Genomic DNA, 21,889 nt, shown 5'->3' on the forward strand with positions numbered 1-21,889 from the left:
TTAAAGTCAAAATTTGTGCAAAAAAATGTAAAAAAAAGGGTTAAAGTCTAATTTTTCAATACTTCAAGATTAATTACCACCGTTTTTATTTCAGAATTTATTGCTCTTATTTGTTTTTGATCAAAAACTGAAAACTATATGATTTTATATCTCTTAGTTTTTGAGAAAATTGAAAATACTTTAAACAGTGGTCACTAGATAGAAATTGAAGATATAAAGTGGTATACGATATGTATGGTTCCAAAAGAATGGTATACCACTTATTGGCACGCAGAAAACTAAACAATGGCTTTTCTGCGCGAGGAATTAATTGGATTTCTTTTTTGGGCACATTTAAAAGAAAAAAAACACAAACAAGCCAAAAATAATTCAAAAGTAAGAGGAAGTTATAATTCAGCATACTCGTATTAACGACATTAAACCTCAAATATGCATTACGCTTAACGTCATTGTAATTATAGACCTTAACCCTTAGTATAAAAAAATAAGACACTTAAATCATTTAGCCAATATTTGTTTGCATTCTTATAACAAAAAAATATAACTCCTTATATTGTTTTGTTTTATTTACACTTAAAATAGTGCTCTATAGTTAAGCCTAGCTTTACTTAATCATCAAAATGCTTTGTAGTTTTTTACTAATTTTATTTGTTTGTTTGAATAAATGTACATACATATTTGTATTTTTTATTTGTTGGTTTGTTACAGTTTTAAGGGTGTACCTATTTATAGTCATTAAAATTTATTTCTTAGTTGAAAGTACGTTTAGTTAAATTTTCTTTTTACTGTTTAAATAATGAATACCTTCAATTAAAAAAAAAAGTTTTAAGCTCACAGAATACAGAAAAGACTAAGCAAATGGTTCAATCGATAAAAACTTAAATTACATTTTTAATCTCATTTTACTTCCATTTCAGGGTAACGTAGTGGTAGTGACCGTTAGTATCAACAATTCCAAAAACAAAATGAGACTGAACATGCATTATATAGATCCAGAATCTAAATATTTTAAAGCAATTAAAAATATGTACATATACATACATATAAAATTCCATATATATGCTGTAAATCAACTCTTCTATAAAAATAATTGTAAATTATAATTTTTAAATTCAAACCAAATTTTGAATATCAAGATAAGATTTTGAAGCCTTGCGAATCACGATATCAATACATTTTAAAACACAACAAAAAAGTAGATTTAATTAGTTTTAAAACTGTCATAGTTAAAAAAAACGCTATAACCATCATCACTAGCTTAAACTAAAAAATTGATTGAGTTTTTTTAAAATTTATTTTGCGTTGGCATTTGTTTTTTTTGTATTTGTGTGCTTTCATTCAAGATATTTATTAGTTTTATTGTTTCAAGTATAAAATCTTTAGATAATTAAGATTTTGCAAGTGCAATGATTACAGAAAACCCTTATTTTCCCAGTAGAGACTGTCTGGTATGGGATTATTTATTAATCGGTTTGTGGCTGCATATTTAATATTACACATACTAAATGTCTACTAATTTTCGTTTTTAACATTTGAAATATCTTCCATAGTACTGAGGAACATAAAGTACGATACAGAAGAGCTCATCGCCTAAAAGAGAAATTAAACATGAAATGAAACTTATTTAATTGATACAATATCAAATTTTTAGTTTTAACTATTAAAAATAAACAAATAATTTGAAAATTAATATAAATAATAATATAAAAAATTATAAACTTTAATCTTCTTAGAAGATATTATGGAACAGCAAATTTTGATAACAAACTTGTATACCTAAATAAATTCAAAATTCAAGTCAACTTCATATAGTTAAGCGGGCAATCTCTTGAGGATTGGTGTCCATCGAATGAACAGAAATTTGAAATGACTAAAACAAAACTTTTGCATGGTTGAAATAGTCCTGTGTATACATTAATAAAGCACATACACCCTAATAATGTTAAACACTTTGCGAGAAATTTGGTGGATTTTAAACGGGATACTGATAAATATTGGTTTTGACTGTCTGTACCTGCACATCATAGTGAGTGAAAAATATTGAGTGGGTTTCTGGCCTTCCACGGCCAGACGGCCAGTGCATATACAAACAAATATTCCTATTATTGATTATACGTGAGAGTGTGGGCTCAAGAGTAGTGATGAGCAATCCTAGAAGTACCTACTAGGGGAATGCAACTGACTATTTTACAAGAACACTGTAATGAAAACATTTGTTAAATAATAACAGTTTATGAAACATTGCGGCCGGTGATGCTCGAAAGACAAAAACGTTTAATTTTATTAGAGATATCTTTTCAAATTTGTCGAGAGACTCAAGTGGGTCTTTGGGGCACTTGCTCAAATTTTAATTTTAATTCTATAATCTCCAAAAAAAAAATTTGTTAAATATTATATATATGTATATCTATTTAAAATTAATGTTTTACTTTTAGGGCATTATTCTTATTATTTTATTTATTATCATACAATGCGTTTCATAATTAAAACCCACTTTTACATTTAAGATTTAACCTCCAATGAAATTGGCAAATACTCTAAATATAAAATTTCCAAGTAAAATCGTTTGTAGTCTTCGATTGTTCGATACCACAATTTCTAGCTTGATTTTTCTCTCAAAAGAATTCCGTTATATTTGAACGGAGCTACGTTGTTCGGTCGATTTGATGTGGTTCATATTTATAACCCACATCACAATGCTCCTTATTAACACCAATTCAGTGTGTTTAAATTTAAGTGTTTTGGCTCAGTCATGTAAGACTTTTTTCTGCAAAATACGCCGCGCGGTAAGGTACTATCTGAGGTCGAAAAAGGTAAATTTTTGGCTTTAAATGAAGAGAATGTGAGTCAGTGCAATTTCGAGGAGAACTGGCAGAAGGTGGAGGGGTTATTGCTAATTTTTTTAAAAATCCAGAAAGTTATGGAATTGTATCTTTTGATGTTGGTGACCTTTTTGTTGCTATATTGTTGTTAATTAATGGGCTTCAGGTCAAATGAAACAAATATTTTCTTTTTGTCACTACGTTTCCTCCATGTGATATGGACATCATCAGGTGAACAAATGGTTTCTACATTGGAATTGATAAATAATGTTAAGAAATGTTTACACAAATGTTTCACAATGCATTAATTACTTACAACAATATTATTGTTAAATTTATATTCAATAATGATTTCTTATGTGCCTACACACTACAAAGTTTAACTGACACGTAACATGTAAGTCAAATAAACAGAAAAATTATATAAACAAAAGCACACCAGTAACAAAATAAAGATAAAAGAAATATAACAAAAAAAACGCCTTTCCGGAACAAATAATAAAAACATTAATAACACAATATGAACATCGTACTATTCACGCACCGGAAGAAGAAGAAAGAGAAAACAAAATTTACAAATCTTTTAAGTATGTCAAAGAAATAGCAGATCGGTTCAAATATGCAAAACTCTTGGATACAGAGAAATAAAAATTAGCTTTCAAATCAACAAACACAACTTCACAAATCTAAACCAACCTTAAAACAAAAATGGACAAATTGGAACATTCGAATTTAATTTACAAAATTAATTGTAATGGAAATCCGGACAAAGAATGTAACCAAACTTATAGAGGAACAACCAAACAAAAACTTAAAAGCAGACTACCAGGACATAAATCCGATATCAAGAGTAGCGCAATACAAAAGGCAGCCCTGGCATCACATTGCATAGCTTTCAAGCACTTCCCTGACCACAGCAGCGAGAAGAACATCAAAACAAAAAGATGATAATCGAAACGCTGCATATAATCAATGCTGATAACACAATGAACAGACGAACCCATAGACACACCATATAAAGACCGGAAACAAATCCGACATTATGGTTTGCCTACAAGCTGAAACGTGAACTTGCACGCACCCTTAGGTCTAACATCAATTCACCACTGCTAACATCAATTCACCACCCTCTAAAGTCAATTCACCACGAAAATAAGGAATAGTGATGAGAAATTCTTTGGGGGTGGCACCTAGTGGCTACGGCGACATTAGCTATTACATTTTTTGGGAAGAGTACGATATCTCAGGCGACTTATTTGATGACGCATTTGTATAGAACAGTTAAAAACAAGCATTTTTTAATATAGGAGGGGTCTATTTCCAGCCGTTAAGGAGGTAGGGGCATTTTAAAAAAATATGTACGCTAAATGGAAAAAATAATGGTAATACTTTCAACTAAGTTAGATAAATTGCGTTAAAGCCAAAACTTTTGTCTATAAATTTGTTTTAAATAGAGTAAAAACTATGCAAATTAAAATAGTCTGCTGAGATATTATATTTTTAAAAAATATTTATTTATCAGATAATCTCAGATGCCAACTAACTAACATTGAAAAACATTTTTGCTGTAAACTGTCATCAAATATGGTTAAACAAGGAACTTATGGTTTCTTAGACATTAATCAATTATAAGGAAAACAACATGTTCCTACCTGATTGAATTCAAATGTAACATTATATTTAATAGAGTATTGTGCTTATTGCTTATTATTATATTTTGGTTTACATTTTCTAATTACTAATGAAACAGACGCACCACTCCATCAGCTGACAACTAACGGAATTTTTATTTTTTTGTGAATAAATAATGTATAAAAAAATTGATGGTAAAATTGTTGCTTGCCTTTTTCTACAGCACTTCAAAAATTACCTAAAATTCATGTCTCTAGACCAAAATACCCCCTTAAACTCAAAATTTTGGCCAAAAAGGTTTAATTGAATTATTGTTTCCTTCCTTGAGTATTTACGTGGTGTTATTTTGATAGTAAGAATCGAATATGGATTAAGGTATACCCACGTTAAATAATTTTTTCTTAAATCCAGCTTATTTAAGTGCAATAGAAACTTTTGTAAGAAGAAGAAGTAGCAAGAAATTGTTCATTTTTAACTTTACTATATTTAAAAGTGTGCACTACGTATAATACACTTTTTCAATTCATTTGTTGTATTATGTAAAGAAAACCTGAAATATGTTAGCAAAAATGTAAAACATTGTTTTTTCTTTTAATTTTGAATGTTATATAAAGCGTTCTGAACCAGCTTAAATTAAACGTTCCAAAAATTACATTTTTGAATGTTATAATAATTCTTTTTTGTCGAATTTAAAAACGATGACTATTTTAAAAAAGTATTTTGATAATTACAAAACAGTGACCAAATTTTAACAATTTCAATATAACTTTAGTTTATCAAATAAAAATAAATAATAAAAGTGTGACATCACCTTAACATCGCACATAACATAAATGTTTATTTCTTCGAGGTGAGTTTGAAAACGTCAACAAAAAGTCCAATGTTTGCATCAAAAACACTCTAGTAAAGATATAAATCCTTCGTACGTATCACCCTCCAAAACCCATTTGTTTACATTGTTGTATTTGTAATGTGAACGAATTCAACGAGAAAAAATTGACGTGTTTTCACGCATACATAGACACACTTACTGAGTTTTTTGGGGAAATTTAATAAATTGGAGGAGAAATTACACACACACTATGAAAAAGTTTATGAGGCTGATTTCCGGTTTAGCTTGTAGGCAAACCAAGATGTCTACCGGGGATTTATATCTTTATATAGAGTGTTTTTGGTTTGCATTTTTAAACATTTTCGATAGGAAAATACGAACATTGGAACTCACTTGGACGTGTTCTTACAAGTTATTTTGATTTTTACTAAAAAGTGTGAATGCAATGTTATTAGTCACACTTCAAGGATTCCAGGAAGGCATAAACCATTTCTGTAGGTACACTATTGTTCCAAGGACAGGTACGAAAGATTCCGGTCTTTATATGGTGTGTCTATGGACGAACCGATATGGATGACGTTAGCCCACCCCACTACAAACACTTGGTCGAGAAGAGGAAAAGAAAAAGCTCTGCAATATGATATCTATGTGCTTTTGTTTATATAATTTTTCTGTTTATTTGATGGACATGTTACGTGTCAGTTAAACTTTGTAGTGTGTAGACACATAAGAAATCATTATTGAATATACATTAATGTAACAATAATATTGTTGTAAGTAATTAATGTATTGTGAATATTTTTGTAAATATTTCTTAACATTATTTATCAATGCCAATATAGAAACCATTTGTTCGCCTGATGATGTCCATATACATGGACGAAACGTAGTGACAAAAAGAAAATATTTGTGTCATTTGACCTGAAACTCATTTAATAACAACGTTATGGTACTGTGACACAATCAGGAAGAAAAGAAAAAGTAAATCACCGCGAGGAGCGAATAATTGGTCGTGCCGCGGAGCCAGCAATTCAACCGTAGGTAAGTAGTGCCAAATTAACAGCTCTGATTCAGACAAGAGTGTCAAAAAAAAACGGTTTAGAGAGCTATTCAGCGAAATACAAACTTGTGTCGGTCTAAATTAAATCGGACACCACGTGTTTTAGATCGTCACAAGGTCGTTATGCTGGATTTCGCCAAGAATAATATGGACACTTATTGGACATCTGTATATTTGAATTAAAAGTTGTTATTGAATCTTCAATAACGTGTTTTTTTATTTACCTTAATATGCTGTTTAAAGGTTATTTTTTCTGATGAGAAAAATTTGAATTTGTATAGTCCTGATGGTGTGCACTCTTATTGACGCGAATTACGGAAGGAACCCAAATATTTCCATAGGCGAAATTTTGGTGGCGGCTCGGTGATGATATTTCTAGACACCAAGGGGTGTCTTGAAATGCAATTCACTTTAACAAAAATGAATAGTAGAGATTATATTCAAGTTCTTCGACGCAGTTTGGTACCTTTTTTGGCAGATAATCATGAGAGATATTGGATTTCCCAGATTTGCCAGAATCCATACCACCAGAGACACAATTTATTGGTTATAAATACTATTGATGTAATGAATTGACCCGCATGCTCTCTTGAGTTCTTGTCAAGAGAATATACGCGGAAGGAAAGACATATGAGATTGTATCAGAGCTTAACGCGTTCCTCGTGGGGAATGGCTTAAAACCGAGCCAGAACTTTTGGGTAACTTAGTTAAATTAATGAGAATAAGAATTTTTGACTTGATTCTTGCCAAAGGTTCTCAAATATATTATTAGTTTCCGTTTTTAATTAAGTTTCATTAACATCTGAAGCCACGAAGGTTATAAATTTGAAACACTTGAATTTTGTTATGTTTGTATTACTAAGAAATAAAAATACACTTGTTACGTTTTTGAAATTATTTTGTTTTTTGAATTAACTGCCTTGACCATTACTATTCCCTATCATTTTTTTAATTTGTTTATAAACTACACAAAAATTCAATATTTTTAAAGTGTTTTATAAATATGAACCGCACTGTATTATAATATGTTATATTACAACTTACAGATCCGATACTGTCTAGTGATAAAATCATAAAATTCATTCCATCAAGATGAACTGACTTTTGAGCTCGAAAAACCAGAAAACTTATATTTTTAATCAGTTTAACGTTATCCACAGCGTTACCATGGCTAAGAAGCGATTCCCAGTTACACGAGTAGTATGCATTTGCCATTGCAGCCGACTGTAATAAAGTAAATGAAACCATTGAAACAATACAAATATTTAAGTGTTGTTATCAAACTCACTGCGTCTGTGCAGCTCTGGCCAAATTTACCAATAACGAAAAACTCTAGGCATTGAGCTAAAAGCCAGAAAAAATACTCAAGTGTATCAACGCTAATTCCATTCTGTAAAATAAAATATTTATTATTATTTATACTTAGCTTAAATTTTCTTAAATACCTATTAAGATAGTATTAAGAAAGTACATAAGGTAATGTGACTATTTTTCAACGGAAACGCTTTGATCACAAGACATTTAAAAAAAAAACAACGGATAAACACTAACTTAATTTTATTATACTTTTTCTAGCAGGAAAACGATAATATTTTAAAAACAATGAACATTTTCTTAAATACCTATTAAGATAGTATTAAGAAAGTATACAATGTAATGTGACTATTTTTTAAACGAAATGCGTTGAGCACAAGACATTAATTTAAAAAAAACTACAATTAATTTCATCGTTACATTTTCGAATATCCTTGCTTTATGCTTGGATTCATGGTGTCAAGTTAGCACTACATACCCCTTTTAAAAAAAAAAGAAGATGAGATGCGACCCACGCTGATAACTTCCCATCCCGTCTGACGATTTGTCTTGCTTAAAAGTTTGTCTATATGTACTAGTATTAATTTTACCAAATTTGCGTACTATTTTTTGTAGATTTTATTTTTTATGACAAAACGGACAGTTGGATTTTTATATAAAAATCATTGAATATTGAAAACAATATTTTCTGTAAAATAAATAAGTTTGAAGCCAATATCTAAAATTTTTGAAAAGATATTTGAGTCGAAAATCAGTTTTTACCAACTTTTGTTAAATTTTTTTAGGTTTTTAATTTTTTGTACAAAAACTATCAATTCGATTTTTTTCAAAATTTTACTGAATGTTAACAACAATATTTTTTGAAAGATAAAAGAAAATATCTACATTTTTGAAAAGATATTTGAGTCGAAAATCAATTTTTACCAACTTTTATACATTTTTTTTAGGTTTTTATTTTTTGTAAAAAAACTGTCAATTCGATTTTTCTCAAAATTTTACCGAATGTTGAAAACAATAATTCTTATAAGATAAAATTAATTTGAAGCCAATATTTCAAAGTTTTGAAAAATCAATTTTTACCAACTTTTATACATTTTTTTAGGTTTTTATTTTTTGTAAAAAAAACTGTAAATTCAATTTTTTTCAAAATTTTATCGAATGTTGAAAACAATATTTGTTATAAGATAAAATAAGTTTTAAGCCTAAATTTCAATTTTTTGAAAAGATAATTGAATCGATATTCAATTTTTACCAACTTTGAGTAATGTTTTTTTAGATTTTTATTTTTTATAAAAAAAATTTTTCTCAAAATTTTATCAGATTTCAAAAACATTGTTCTCCGTTGCTCAAAATTGTTTTGGAGATAAAATTATATTTTAGTCGTTAAATTTTGGAGGTGACAAATTTTTTTTTTGCAGTTTTTTTGATTTATAAAAAAAACCGTTAGATAGATTTTTTCAAAAAATATACATACTTCTTTGAGATTACGTTACAGTTTATTATATAAAATTTAATTGAAGTCTCTAACGTTTTTGGTTCGTAAGATATTTAGGGTTAACCAAAATGTTCACCTTTTTTTAAACTGCTCTGGTAAAAAAACCACCCACGCAATTTTCTTGAGAGCCCTTTCTGCATCTTTCTGCCTTATTATCTGTATAACAAAATTTATTTGGAGTCGATATCTTTTCTGGTTCTTGAGCTATGGACAACGAAAAAAACGTCGCGAAAGTACGGACGTACGAACGTACGTACACACGCACGCACAGAAATTTTTCTAAAAATCTTTTATTTCGACTCTATTGATCTTGAAACGTCGAGAAATGTCAAAATTTTCAATTTGACAAATCGGACCCATTACAATAACTTCCTATGGGAAGTTAAAAAAATAAAGTACGATTTTTTTCTTTCCACAAATCATTTACAACAAATAATCTTAAACTTACTTTTTTGCAAACTTAGTTTTCCTAAAATCAAAAACTGTAGTGTTAATTTGAAATCGTTGAGCTACAAATTCTTTTTTTCCACAACTAATTTACAACCAAAAAAACTACAATTAACTGCATACTCAGCTTTTAAATTTATAACTTGAGTGGTACGGGTACCACTGATGGTCTCATTCCATGACTCTTTAGAAACCAACAACAAATAAACATTGGAAACGATACAGATCAAATATGTTAAAACGAACGTATTGTTCATTTAGGAATCAATCAGATACACATTTGGTTTTCGTTGAGTAGATGGTGTTAATCCATCCAATTACTCGGATACGAAGATGATATTGACATAATTGGAAGATCAAAGCGTGATGTCAGTGGAGCGTTTTTGAGCAATGCGACGGAAGCGAAGAAGATGGGTTTAGTGGTCAATGAGGGCAAGACCAAGAATATGCTGTCATCAAAAAAGGACACTGAACGACGACGTCTTGGACAAAACAAAAGTTATAGCTGTCCATAGTGACTATGGACAGCTATAACTTTGAGGTAGTTAAGAACTTTGTCTACCTAGGCACCGCTATTAATGCAGACAACGACACCAGCGCTGAAATCAAACGAAGAATAACTCTGGCAAATCGCTGCCTCTTTGGACTTAGAAGGCAATTGAGAAGTAAAGTCCTCTCTCGAGCATGTAAAATCACCATCTATAAGACACTAATCATCCCGGTTCTCATCTATGGCGCTGGGGCCTGGACCTTGTCAAAGAAAGATGAGAGCGTCTTAGGATGCTTCGAGAGAAAAATTCTTCGGGTGATTTTTGGTCCCGTACGCATAGATGGAGAATGGAGGAGAAGATATAACAACGAACTGTACGGGCTGTACAGCGACACTGACCTAGTTAGCAGAATTAAAGTCCAACGGCTTAGATGGCTAGGTCATGTAGAGCGGATGGACATCAACGCTCCAGCCCGGAAGGTCTTCGAATCCAATCCCGAGGGACGGCGCAGTAGAGGAAGACCGCGACTCAGGTGGCGAACCCAGGTGGGAGAGGACCTCAACCAACTTGGCGTGCGAAACTGGAGACAGCTAGCTAGGGACCGAGCTGGCTGGAGACGCTTGTTGGTTGAGGCCCAGGACCGCCCCGGACTGTAGCGCCACCTTAAGTAAGTAAGTAAGTAAGATGGTGTTAATGTTGCTGAGAATTTATTTTCTATGAGGTTGAATGCAGAAATGATTCTGCCAATAGTATTGCCTTTGATTACTTTAATTTTCAATAATATGCGTATGGCCTTAATATATCCCAACACGAACTCAAAAACGCCAAAAGCGATGAATTTACTCTTATTCCTAACTCTTGTCAAAGTTCTTTGAAAGAATTCTGCAAGACCAAATTAGTTTGTATCCTATTGCTTCTTACTCCAAAACCTTATGGTTTTCATGGGTGCATCAGGGCAATGTTTAACGCCAATGAAAATTTTAGGCAAAATTTGAAAAAATTGTCAATTATAATTGGAGTAGATGAAGAACTCATAAACAAACTCTAAGTGGCTTCAAAAGCACTGTTCACTGGGGATTAAATTTATATGAATAAATTTAACGTGTGCTAAAAATACTTTCGAACTATGTACTTTGCCAATAGGAGAGCTTTCAAACAAAGATATATAGATACCAAAATGCCTGCGAAATTTCAAGGAAAACTTTGAAATGAAGATTTATATAATGTGTATGCTATTTAATCGGATTCTCTTATAGAGAAAAATACAAATCTTTCTCTCTGTCCCCTTATTTTAACTTTAAGGCACTTGGGATCTCAAAAAGAGCTATTAGTGCCCATAACTAGTAAACATAAAGAATGATGATAATGATTTAATGATAATAATCTATTTATTATAAACAATCTTATACAAATTATATATGGTGTGCTCATGCGTTCAAAAGTTATAAATTTTGCAACGAGAAGTCATTTTGGACTATTGTGCGTTAATCTTCCGCGTCGTGTTAATTAATTTAAAACATTAATAGGGACCCACACTCTTCAGCCCACGTACGGACACTTTTAACTTGAAAATATGCATACATATAGTAAAACATTTTATTTTTATAATTACCTTTTGCAATTGAAATGCCACAGTACAAAGAAGAAAGATTCCAAACAAAACAACGACGAATATTGGTAGGCTAAGAAATGATCGAAGGTCTTGAAGGAATCTAGAACAAAGAAGTAAGAAAAAATTGCAAAATTTGTTTACAAATGCATGTAGTCAGAAAAAAATGACTGCGTTGTTTTCAATACTTTAGGCTGATATAAATATTTTTGAGCACCACCTTTGTAATGATTTTAGTTCCTCCGTTTTGCGCCATTCTGATAGACTTCCAACTGCAATCCAATTGAAAACTTTTTTTTGTTGTATATTATGTGCGCAATCAATGGGTGTATATGTGTATACTTTAAGTAAATGTTAAACACGGTGCGAGCGATTCGGAAAGTGAAGGATGGAAAAAAGGATCTTTGCATATTGGTTCTGAAACTCCTCAGAGAATGGAATAAATGTGGGAAAGCTTTCCTCTTTTGTGCAGTGCAAGTGAAGAATGAATATCTATACTTAACAAAATTTTCAAAGGTGGGCCCAAAGATAAAATGTTGGACATTCCTAGAAGAACAAGTTTAAATTCCTTCGCCCTTGTTTAGTATAATTCTTCGGAATATCCTAAAAAATGTTAGCTTCCAAAATTTCTGTATGATACTTTAAAAGGTTTGTTCCGAAATATTACAATCTTTTTAAATCATACACATATAGTACTACTCGGCAATATCGAGGTAACCTTCGTGGGAAACACAATTTTGGTTGAGGTACGCCAAGTTGTTTGAGGTCTCCACAGTTCGTCGTTATATCTTCTCCTCCATTCTCCATTTGTGCAGATGGGACCAAAAATCACCTAAAGAACTTTTCTCTCTCATCCAACGCCATAAATGAGAACCGGGATGATGATTGTCTTATAGATGGTGATTTTCTCGTTGATTTTACTACTCAATTGCCTTCTAAGTCCAAAAAAGCGGTGATTTGCAAGAGTTATTCTTCGCTTGATTTCAGCGCTGGTGTCGTTGTCCGAGTTTATAGTGGAGCGCCATTGTGACGTTTCGTCCAAGACGACTTGATCTTGCTCTCATTGACAACTAAACCCATCTTCTTCGCTTCGAGTATTTGGATGGACTTTTGGAAGATTGTGCCTTTAGTGTTGATGATTGATTGCACAATTCTTTTCCAGAACATTGTTGAAGAAGTCGCATGACAGTGCATCCGTCCGTTTATGTTTACTTTGCAAAGCATCGCACTCAAATGGCATGCGTTGAATTTTTTCGGAAGGAATTTCCGATTAGCTAATTGGAGAACTATGTACCTCGAAGCAAAATGTCTCCGATTCATAGGATAACGGAGAAAATTCCGCTCCAAATGGTTATTTCGATAGGGCCGATTATATATGTCCTTTAAAAGTGAAGAATTCATAAATATAATATCTTTAAAAGTAATTGCATCTTGTAACTACAGTGTGATTGAAGTGTCTTGAATAAGAAGAAGTTAAGGAAAATGTATAGATATTTTAAGGTTCTTAAACCATTATAATAGCCTATAGGTTTGCTTATGTAATCATCTGTAGATGCGTGTTTTGTTTGTAAGTACATATTATGATTTTTTTAAGCAAAAAGGTTAAACTAAGTAACACAGAACACTATGTATATATCATCATACTCATAAATACATACATACATATGTATATGCATTTATTAACTCACCTGTCGAGAATTTGTTGTTTCATTATGATGGTACATAATTTTTGATGAAATATCTCATGCAGTTGGTTATTTCGATAAAACTTCGATTTTGGCTTACTTTGTAAGGTTTTCAATGAGTTTTCGTAGAGCTTACTAAGATCATCATGCAACATTTTATATCGTATTGTACAATTAGAAAGTGTACTACCAATCAAGCAATCCTCAGCTGAGGTAATAGAGACTACTGAGAATGCTGCCCATCCTGTATACATTATAGTCAATGCATATTTCCATGGTTCCTGGGCATTATAAGGAAATTGCATATTAACTAAATATGGTTTCGATGTTGATGTTGGATCTCTTGCTATTGCTATTCCCAAACTTAAAAACTGTGAAAACGTGGTGAGAAAAAAAGTCGAAGACATGAAATAAACCAAACGTAGACTTCTCTCACATTCCTTGTATAGTTCCTCATTCTCCGACCTATATTATTTAATTTTTTTTTAGTACGCTAAAAATAATATTTAAAAAGATTCTTGAATAATAACTAGATATAATGCTAGTAAAAGTAGGGATATGAAAAAAAACATTTTTGAATACTGACCCTAAGGATTTTGTGATATTTATTGTATGAAAAACGTCAAAATTATTTGATTTTCTACAATATTTCAAACTTGAGCGAAAGAAAACTATTTAAATAAAATCGCCCATATTTGAACACAATAGTTCGAATATAAAACTCCTACAAATACAGTTTCCTATGATCAAACAGTAAAAATATTAAACAAATTACTAACTTTTTAGTTAAAACTATTGATTAATTGAATAATTATACATTTAAAATAAGGAAAACACTTATAAAGATAGGTATTTATCGCAATTTTCTTTCAAAACATAAACTTTTTGGCAACACTTGTAACCTTTCTTTGGAGTTATTTCAAAAAATCGATTTGGATTTGAGTCATACAGTGTTTTACGGTATTGCCGGCAAATCTCTACCCGCGCTTTCTTGATTCCCTCCCTCCCTGTCTTTATATTGTCTCCTTGACTCATACACCTTACTGAAAACGAGTCCCCAAACATTTTCAACGATGTTAAGATCAGATGAGTATGGAGGCCAACTAACACTTCTATATTTTAATTCTCTTTTTCATTGTTTTACCGAACTGCTGTAAGGATAGGGGCATTATCATGCTGGACTGACCATTGTATTAATTATAAATGGTAAGAGGTTTGTTAGAGGCCTTTTGCTATACACTTTTGTATTGTACACATTGGTATTCATTCATTTGCTATGTATGTAAGAAATTGCTAAACACACCGTGAAACTGCCTTTACAGCTATGCAAATGGCTTAAATAATATTATTATTTGCAAAGGTATTGAAAGTAGTACTTTCGTAATCTCAAAAAATGACTCGCTTCCACTCCGCTTTATACGACATACATTTTTAGATTACAATTACATTTAGATTACTGACGATTTTCTTTCCGCTTTTTGTTCAAAGGTGGTCTTTTCTGATCACCTAACTAAGTCTAAGACGTAGTATGATGTAAATTTAAAGCAGCTCTGATGATTGCGCATCTATGGGTCATTGAAGTGGCCCTATAAGTTAAAAATTTCGTATTTGTCCCTTAGTTTTTAATGTTTCGCAAATAATTACCAACTAAATGTTGGCTTCTTTCATTTTTTGTTAATTCATTAAATGCTTTTATTTTTTCTTTATGTCCCTCAATGCTTTCAAACAATTTGGTTTACTTAAACAATTAAAATTTAACTTATTATAACCTACGAACATCAATTAGAACAACATTTTGTTGCTTTTGAACCTATTCAGATGATCATAAAAAGTAATTTTTTTAAGAAATTAAGTTTAGCTGGCCAGTGAGAATAACGGTTAGATTTAACAGCATAAAATGTATCCCAAATTAAGCAAATAATAATGCTATTTCATTACATACATACCTAAAACAGAAATTTCATGGCCACACACATTGAGATCCTTCAAGTAACTTACGAAAAAAATGTATCTATTCAGATGAGCGGTAGTGCAAATGCAAATATGGGAAGATTTTTTTAAAGAATTGTCTGGAATTCATTTCATTTGTGTGCAGATATGATATTTTTTAAATTTATCATCAATTAATCAAATAAAGAAGGTAGGTACATACATATGTATGTAGTTTAATGTTCAATGAAAAATAAAAACTAATTTGAAAAAATAGTTGCGTCTTTGTACATACCTATAAATACTAACTTGAAAACATATTTCATAAATAAAATTGGTAATAAAAGTATTTTGGCTTCCACTCTTAATTTTGTATCATACTTGTTTTACACCTAAATAATATTAAAAGTACGAGTACATAAGCGCTCCTGAAAACCAAAATATTTAAAGATATTTTTAAATGAGTAAAACGTATGTACATAGCTCCTTAAAAACCCCTCTTCCACTTGAAAATAAATTAATTCGTTTGCTTCCTGTAAAAAATCAAGTGCTGGAACAATTTTTTTTTTTAATTTAAAAAAAAATTACTACTCTTAGCCTACTTCATTGGTCTGAGAGAAGTTTTATAACCAGTAAGAATTTATTTTTTATGTGTTTAAATTCATCTGTTTTCGAATAAATCGCTAAAAAAACGAAAAACTGTTCGAGTAAAAGTAGTATGGAGTAATTATAATTAGGCACAAGACACATTGTTTCATAGTAAAATAATTATTTCCTTGAAGAAAAGCAGCGAAAAAGAACATTTCATTTCTTTATTTTTGTTTTAAGATACAAACAAGAAAACAATTCAAATCGCTAGGATACGTTAGCAAATAAAATTACTTTAAATTTTATGCCAAAAGTTCTTATTTTCTTTGGCGAATAATTCATGATAAATTTTAGATGGGGCTTACAGATCTGTATTCCTTACTTTGCTCGATTCCCCTGAAGAAGGCAGCAATCCCTGCCTAACCGATTTAAAAGTTTATGTACATAACTTAATTGTTTTATTGCAAAAATTACAGCGACCAAAAAACCCGACGGAAAACTATATTTCCACTTATAACAATAATTACACAAATTGATCATCAATCGACTCAATCAAAATTATTTAATATTTTACCTATATCAACATGTTGTTTTGCATAATTTTGGTTAACGACCAATCATATTCTTAGCAAAGGGTAAAATTTTCAAAAACTTAAAAAATAAACTGTAACAATAAACGGTTTATGAAAAAAATAAAATGTCAAAAGGAAGGGTGAAACATTTGTTCTCTTAATTTTAGTTTAAAGTAACTTTTTACTCACTTGTGAATGTAAATCTCAGCGTAAAATGTGTGCAACACACGCCTCATTTGGTCTCGATTAGATACCAAGTGAAGAATTTTTATAATAACTAATATTCCAAATATAAATCCACACAAACACTGGGCGACTTTATTTATATCGTCTTGATTAGCATTTATATATAAATATTCTGCGTAAATAGTAACAAAAACACAAGAAAGAAATGTCAAAGCCAAACAGTTGACCAAAATAACAAAGATCCAGGAACTCTTATAGTCTAGAGGCCAAACCCAGTTAAACTTAAAAAGCCAAAATATTATCGACTTTATTGGTTCACCTTTTGGTGAAGTAGGTTTAAAATATTTCATTGTTCAGGATTATCTTTGCTTAATAAATGTATGAATTCACAATATCACAAAAAATATGCATAGGTACATATATATGTACATATATACATTTTTAGAGGCAAGACGGAAACAAATTTTCGGCGATCTAGTATAAACCATCAACAAAGAACAGTCCGTTTTACTTTTTATAGGTCTCCTAGAATTCAATAACTTATTTACAACCGCAGAATATACATATTATTATATGAAAAAAATAAATTACAATTATGGTTTAGATATTAACTTATGCAGAAGTTATTATTCAAGGTCCAATGCTATTATTTATGGATAGTTTCAAAATGCTCATGTTTATTAAATGTAATATATTATAGTATTAAATCTACATTGAACTTTCCATTATTTGCCTATTTTTTTGTCCATTTCTTGTGTTGTCCTTGGCGTAGCAAAAAGTCCTATATTTCAGTTTTCGGTAGTTTTTAGCTGATGAGAAGTTTCGATTTGTATTGTTTATGGTTTGACTGTTGACAATGAAATTAGTATTACTTGGAAGTTGGCAACAATATTCTAGCTTGCGGTCATTTCGTCAGCTATCAAGCGATTTATTTTTAGTTGATATGGAATTTTAACATACATAAATATTGAAGGCTGAATAACGATTCTAAGCTATGCAGATTTATTTTGAAAATCATGGTTGTGCTCGATAACGCACCGCACTAATTGATTTAATGAATAAGTGAATAAAACAAGTGCCGTATTAAGAGTGTTGATAATCCTTAAGTGACCGATAAAGATTCACAATTACTGACCTTTTTGTTCGTCATTTGAACATTCATATTTTTGTGCCACAGTTGACTTATTGAAGAAAACGTTTGGTTACCTCATAATTTCACAGTACGGACCCATTAACTGTCCACCAAAGTTGTGCGATTTAACGCTGTAGGACCATTTGAAGTCACTAGTCTTCACTTAATGCCCAAAAAGATTGATCAGTTGGGATACATTATTTATCGCTTTATTGCCGATATATGGCAACAAATGTTGAAAAATTCATCGAAAAGTAGATTACGTTCGAGTGACCCGTGGCGGTCATTTACATATGTACCAGATTTAATTTCACCATACCCATAAGAAAAACCATTTATTTTAAAAACATAATTTAAAAAGCGTAATTGAATTTTAAATGCAGTGCGAAGGGAAATTTCATTGGGTATATGCAGTACATAAGCACATATGCTGAGTATTTCATTAAAAGATACCTAAATCGGTGTACTGTAATCAAATTTTTTCTGATTAGGTATAAAAAAGGAAAAAGATCAAAATATTTTTATGAAAGTAATTTGTTTATTATTTTGTAGCCTTTTTTGTCAAATTTTTAGAATGCATCTTTTAAAGTCTGAGTTGTATTAAGTATACTTAATTTCAATAAAAACAAACTTTAACAAATGTATATCAATTTTTCAGATGTCATTAATAGAAAGACTACCGTTTGCATGATGGTTTTCTTTTCATATACGAAGGGTTTACTGGCTTTAAATAAGCTTTTAGAAATCAAGGAATTTTTAAAATCCCGTAGCTCAAAAATTAGGAATTTTATGTCACGCTCAAGTTATATTTTATAATAATTTTCCGTATGAATTCAATTTGCAACTTGGTATTTTCTTATTTAGTCGACATCAGGGGTTTTTTTAAAATTTAATTTGAAATATCGCTTCATAGTTATATTTTTAATTTTATTTCAAAAAATGTGTACAGTGAAATAGAACTAGGCGACAAACTAAAATAAGGGCATATTATTTTCAGAAATTAGGCCAAACTATGTTTAACAAGGGAAAAGAAATGTTGGATATACATATGCAAAGTTTTTCTTGCATTTAAAACATTTGAATTTAAATTATATATGTACCTACATTTTTGAAAAGGAATTGATGTTAGTACTAAATTAAAGTTGATGTTTTGAAACGCAGTGAAAATAAAATTGACTTGAATGACACTAACTATCTTATTTATTTTTTAAAATCAAAAATTGGGAAGAGGGATAAGCATAACTTGTCGATTTTAATTTAATTTGACAAAATACTACTTTTTATTGCTTTTTTTTTTGAAAAATCCGAATTTACGTTTTCTTAACAAAATGAAGAAGCATAAGAAAGCAAATTGCTTTTATAAAAACTCATAACTCATAACAAATAAAAAAATAAAATTCACATTTTATCAGAAGCAAAATGGTTGAAACTTCAAAAAAGCAGTTAAAAAGTCAATAAAAAGCAAAATGACTTAATAAAAATTGGATATCGCAGCAAAAATTTGAAACGGCACAGCCCACCATATTTTTTATTGCAATATTTTTTTCAGTTCAAACGAAATTCAGAGCAAATCCAAACAATTACATGAAATCTTTGGAATTGAAAAAGTTCGTTTAAAAAGGGCGAAAAGTTTTCTTGGAGAAAAACTTACACATCTGTATGAGAAAAACAAAATCAAAAAAGAGGCTGGGATGCGACTCACATTGATAACTTCCCATCCCGTCTGTCAATTTGTCTTGCTTAAAAGTTTGTATATATGGGTAAAAAAAGTTGTTAATTGAATTATTCTTTAATTTTTTAAAATTACCAACAATATTTTTCATATAAAGAAATAGTTTGAAAATCTAGTTTTGTTAAATAGATTTTTAGTCGAAAACAAATTTTTTCCAATTTAAGTAGCATTTCCTAGTTTTTTACAAATTGGATGAATGAAATTAATTTAAGAGATATCACGAACCGAATATCAATTTTTACCAAATTTGTGTACTATTTCTTGTAGGTTTTATTTTTTTATGAAAGAACGGACTGTTGCATTTTTATAATAAAACTACTGAATACGGAAAATAATATTTTGTGTGAAATAAAAAAAGTTTGAAGACAATATTTTTAATTTTTGAAAAGCTAATTGAATCAAAAGGAAATTCTTACAATACCAAATTTTAGTACTGTTTTTTTGTTAGGTTTTTATTTTTTGTAAAAAAAATGTCAATTAGATTTTTCTCAAAATTCAAATGAGTGATGAAAACAATATATTAAAAAAGATAAAAGTAGTTTAAAGCCAATATTTAAAAGGTTTAAAAGGAAAAATAAAAGTAGCTTAAAGCCAATATTTCAAAGTTATGAAAAGATATTTGAGTCGAAAATCAATTTTTACCAAGTTTTATAAATTTTTTTGTTTAGGTTTTTATTTTTTGTAAAAAAAACTGTCAATTAGATTTTTCTTAAAATTGTTCAGAATGTTGAAAACAATATTTCTTTTAAGTTAAAATTAGCTGGAAGCAGTAATCTTAATTTTTTAAAAAGATATTTGAGCCGACAATCAATTTTTACCAACTTTTGAAAAAAAAAAATTTTTTTAATGGTGACAACAATATCATTCAAAAGATTAAAAAAAATACTCTTAAAAGCCGAAATCTCTTTATTTTTATTTCACCTTCATTTGTTCTTTTCGTCTTTGTATGGAAAAATAACTGTTTTACTTATATACATAGCATACAAAATAAAAAGAAACCAAAAGCTTTGGTTTATCCTTGTTATTCATTTTCTGAATGAATTTTAAAGCAATATAATATTGTTCGTATTTACACCAACTATTGTAAATACACCATAGTCTTTCCCTACACTTCATATATGTATATATACATATAATATATAGAGTTGTTTCCATATTTACGCCTGTTTCGAATTATCACATTCGTAAGTCTCCCGATTGCAAATAAATGTCTCCACATATATTGCAACGAAAAATATATAGATGCCGCCCTAATCGACTTCAATCATGAAGTATTATTGTTTTCATATACGAAGATATACTTTAAAAAGGACTATAACTTTGCGTAGGAAAGTCGGATCGTGCTGATGGGTCCTAATTAATATGATATGCCCATATATCTCTTTTTTACCTCTGTAATCCAGGTTCCTTAAATGAAAAAGAAATTTTGCATACTCTCAACATCGCAACAATCGCGAATTTGGTGTGGCCTTTGTATATGAAAACTATAGTACTCCCATGGTGGAACTTGTAGTGGAGAAATTTATGGAGAAATTAAAATCGATAAGAAAAAACAGGTGAATTACGATTTTGTGTAGGAATTTTGTATTGTTAGATGAAATTCTATATTTTTGATGATTTGATAATTGTATATTATTGTATTGAAATCATAATTTGAACTAATAAACCTATGCAAGTAAATAAATAAGTAAGTATTTCATTCTTATAAATTAATAAAAAATAAATTTAAAAAATTTGATCACCTACCTTACTTACTTACTTACTTAGCGTGGCGGCACAGTCCTGTGTGAACTAGGGCCTCACCCAAAAAACTTCTCCATCCAGCTCAGTCCCTAGCTAGATGTCTCCAGTTTCGCGCTCCAAGTTGGGTGAGGTCACCTTCCACTTGTGCGCGCCACCTGATCCGCGGTCTTCCTCTACTGCGCTGTCCTGTGGGTGTGGATTCGAAGACTTTCCGGGCCGGAGCATTGGTTTCCATGCGCTCTACGTGACCCAGCTAAGTCTACGTCGCTGCACAACCCGTACAGCTCGTCGTTCCAACTTCTCCTCCACTCCCCTTCGATGCATACGGGACCGTAGATCACACGAAGAACTTTTCTCTCGAAGCGACCCAAGGTGCTTCCATCCGCTTTTGTCATAGTCCGTGGTTCTGCACCGAATAGCAGGACGGGGATGATAAGGGTTTTATATAGCGACACTTTGGTCCCTCGAGAGAGGACTTTACCACTCAATTGCTTTCTTGGCCCAAAGAAAGAGCGGTTAGCAAGAGTTATTCTGCGTTTGATCTAGCGCTGGTGTTGTTTTCTGCGTTAACAGTGGAGCCTAGGTAGACGAAGTCCTTGACTACCTCAAAGTTACGTCTG

General features: G+C 30.7%; 1 protein-coding gene and 1 long non-coding RNA gene across 3 annotated transcripts; one reads left to right on the forward strand and one right to left on the reverse strand.

Moving 5' to 3' along the window:
- Nucleotides 1–1,308: 1,308 nt before the first annotated feature.
- LOC129948067 (odorant receptor 13a-like) lies at nucleotides 1,309–17,134 on the reverse strand. Of its 2 annotated transcripts, none has more exons than XM_056058885.1 (6): nucleotides 16,666–17,134; nucleotides 13,391–13,852; nucleotides 11,706–11,805; nucleotides 7,635–7,736; nucleotides 7,391–7,570; nucleotides 1,309–1,590 (listed from the first exon to the last, which is right to left on the reverse strand). In XM_056058885.1, the coding sequence occupies exons 1-6, from the start codon at nucleotides 17,010–17,012 to the stop codon at nucleotides 1,513–1,515; spliced, it is 1,269 nt and encodes a 422-aa protein (XP_055914860.1). In that variant the 5' UTR covers nucleotides 17,013–17,134; the 3' UTR covers nucleotides 1,309–1,512. The 2 variants fall into 2 exon arrangements, with proteins under 2 accessions (XP_055914860.1, XP_055914861.1); XM_056058886.1 differs by having other exon boundaries at nucleotides 13,391–13,880.
- On the forward strand, nucleotides 4,658–7,382 carry LOC129948068 (uncharacterized). Its single transcript, XR_008781823.1, has 3 exons — nucleotides 4,658–5,304; nucleotides 5,656–6,059; nucleotides 6,129–7,382. It is a non-coding gene; the product is annotated as an uncharacterized LOC129948068 (long non-coding RNA).
- Nucleotides 17,135–21,889: the final 4,755 nt, after the last annotated feature.

This window comes from Eupeodes corollae, chromosome 2 (assembly GCF_945859685.1).
Source record: "Eupeodes corollae chromosome 2, idEupCoro1.1, whole genome shotgun sequence".
In the NCBI taxonomy this organism is placed as follows: Eukaryota; Metazoa; Arthropoda; class Insecta; order Diptera; family Syrphidae; genus Eupeodes; species Eupeodes corollae.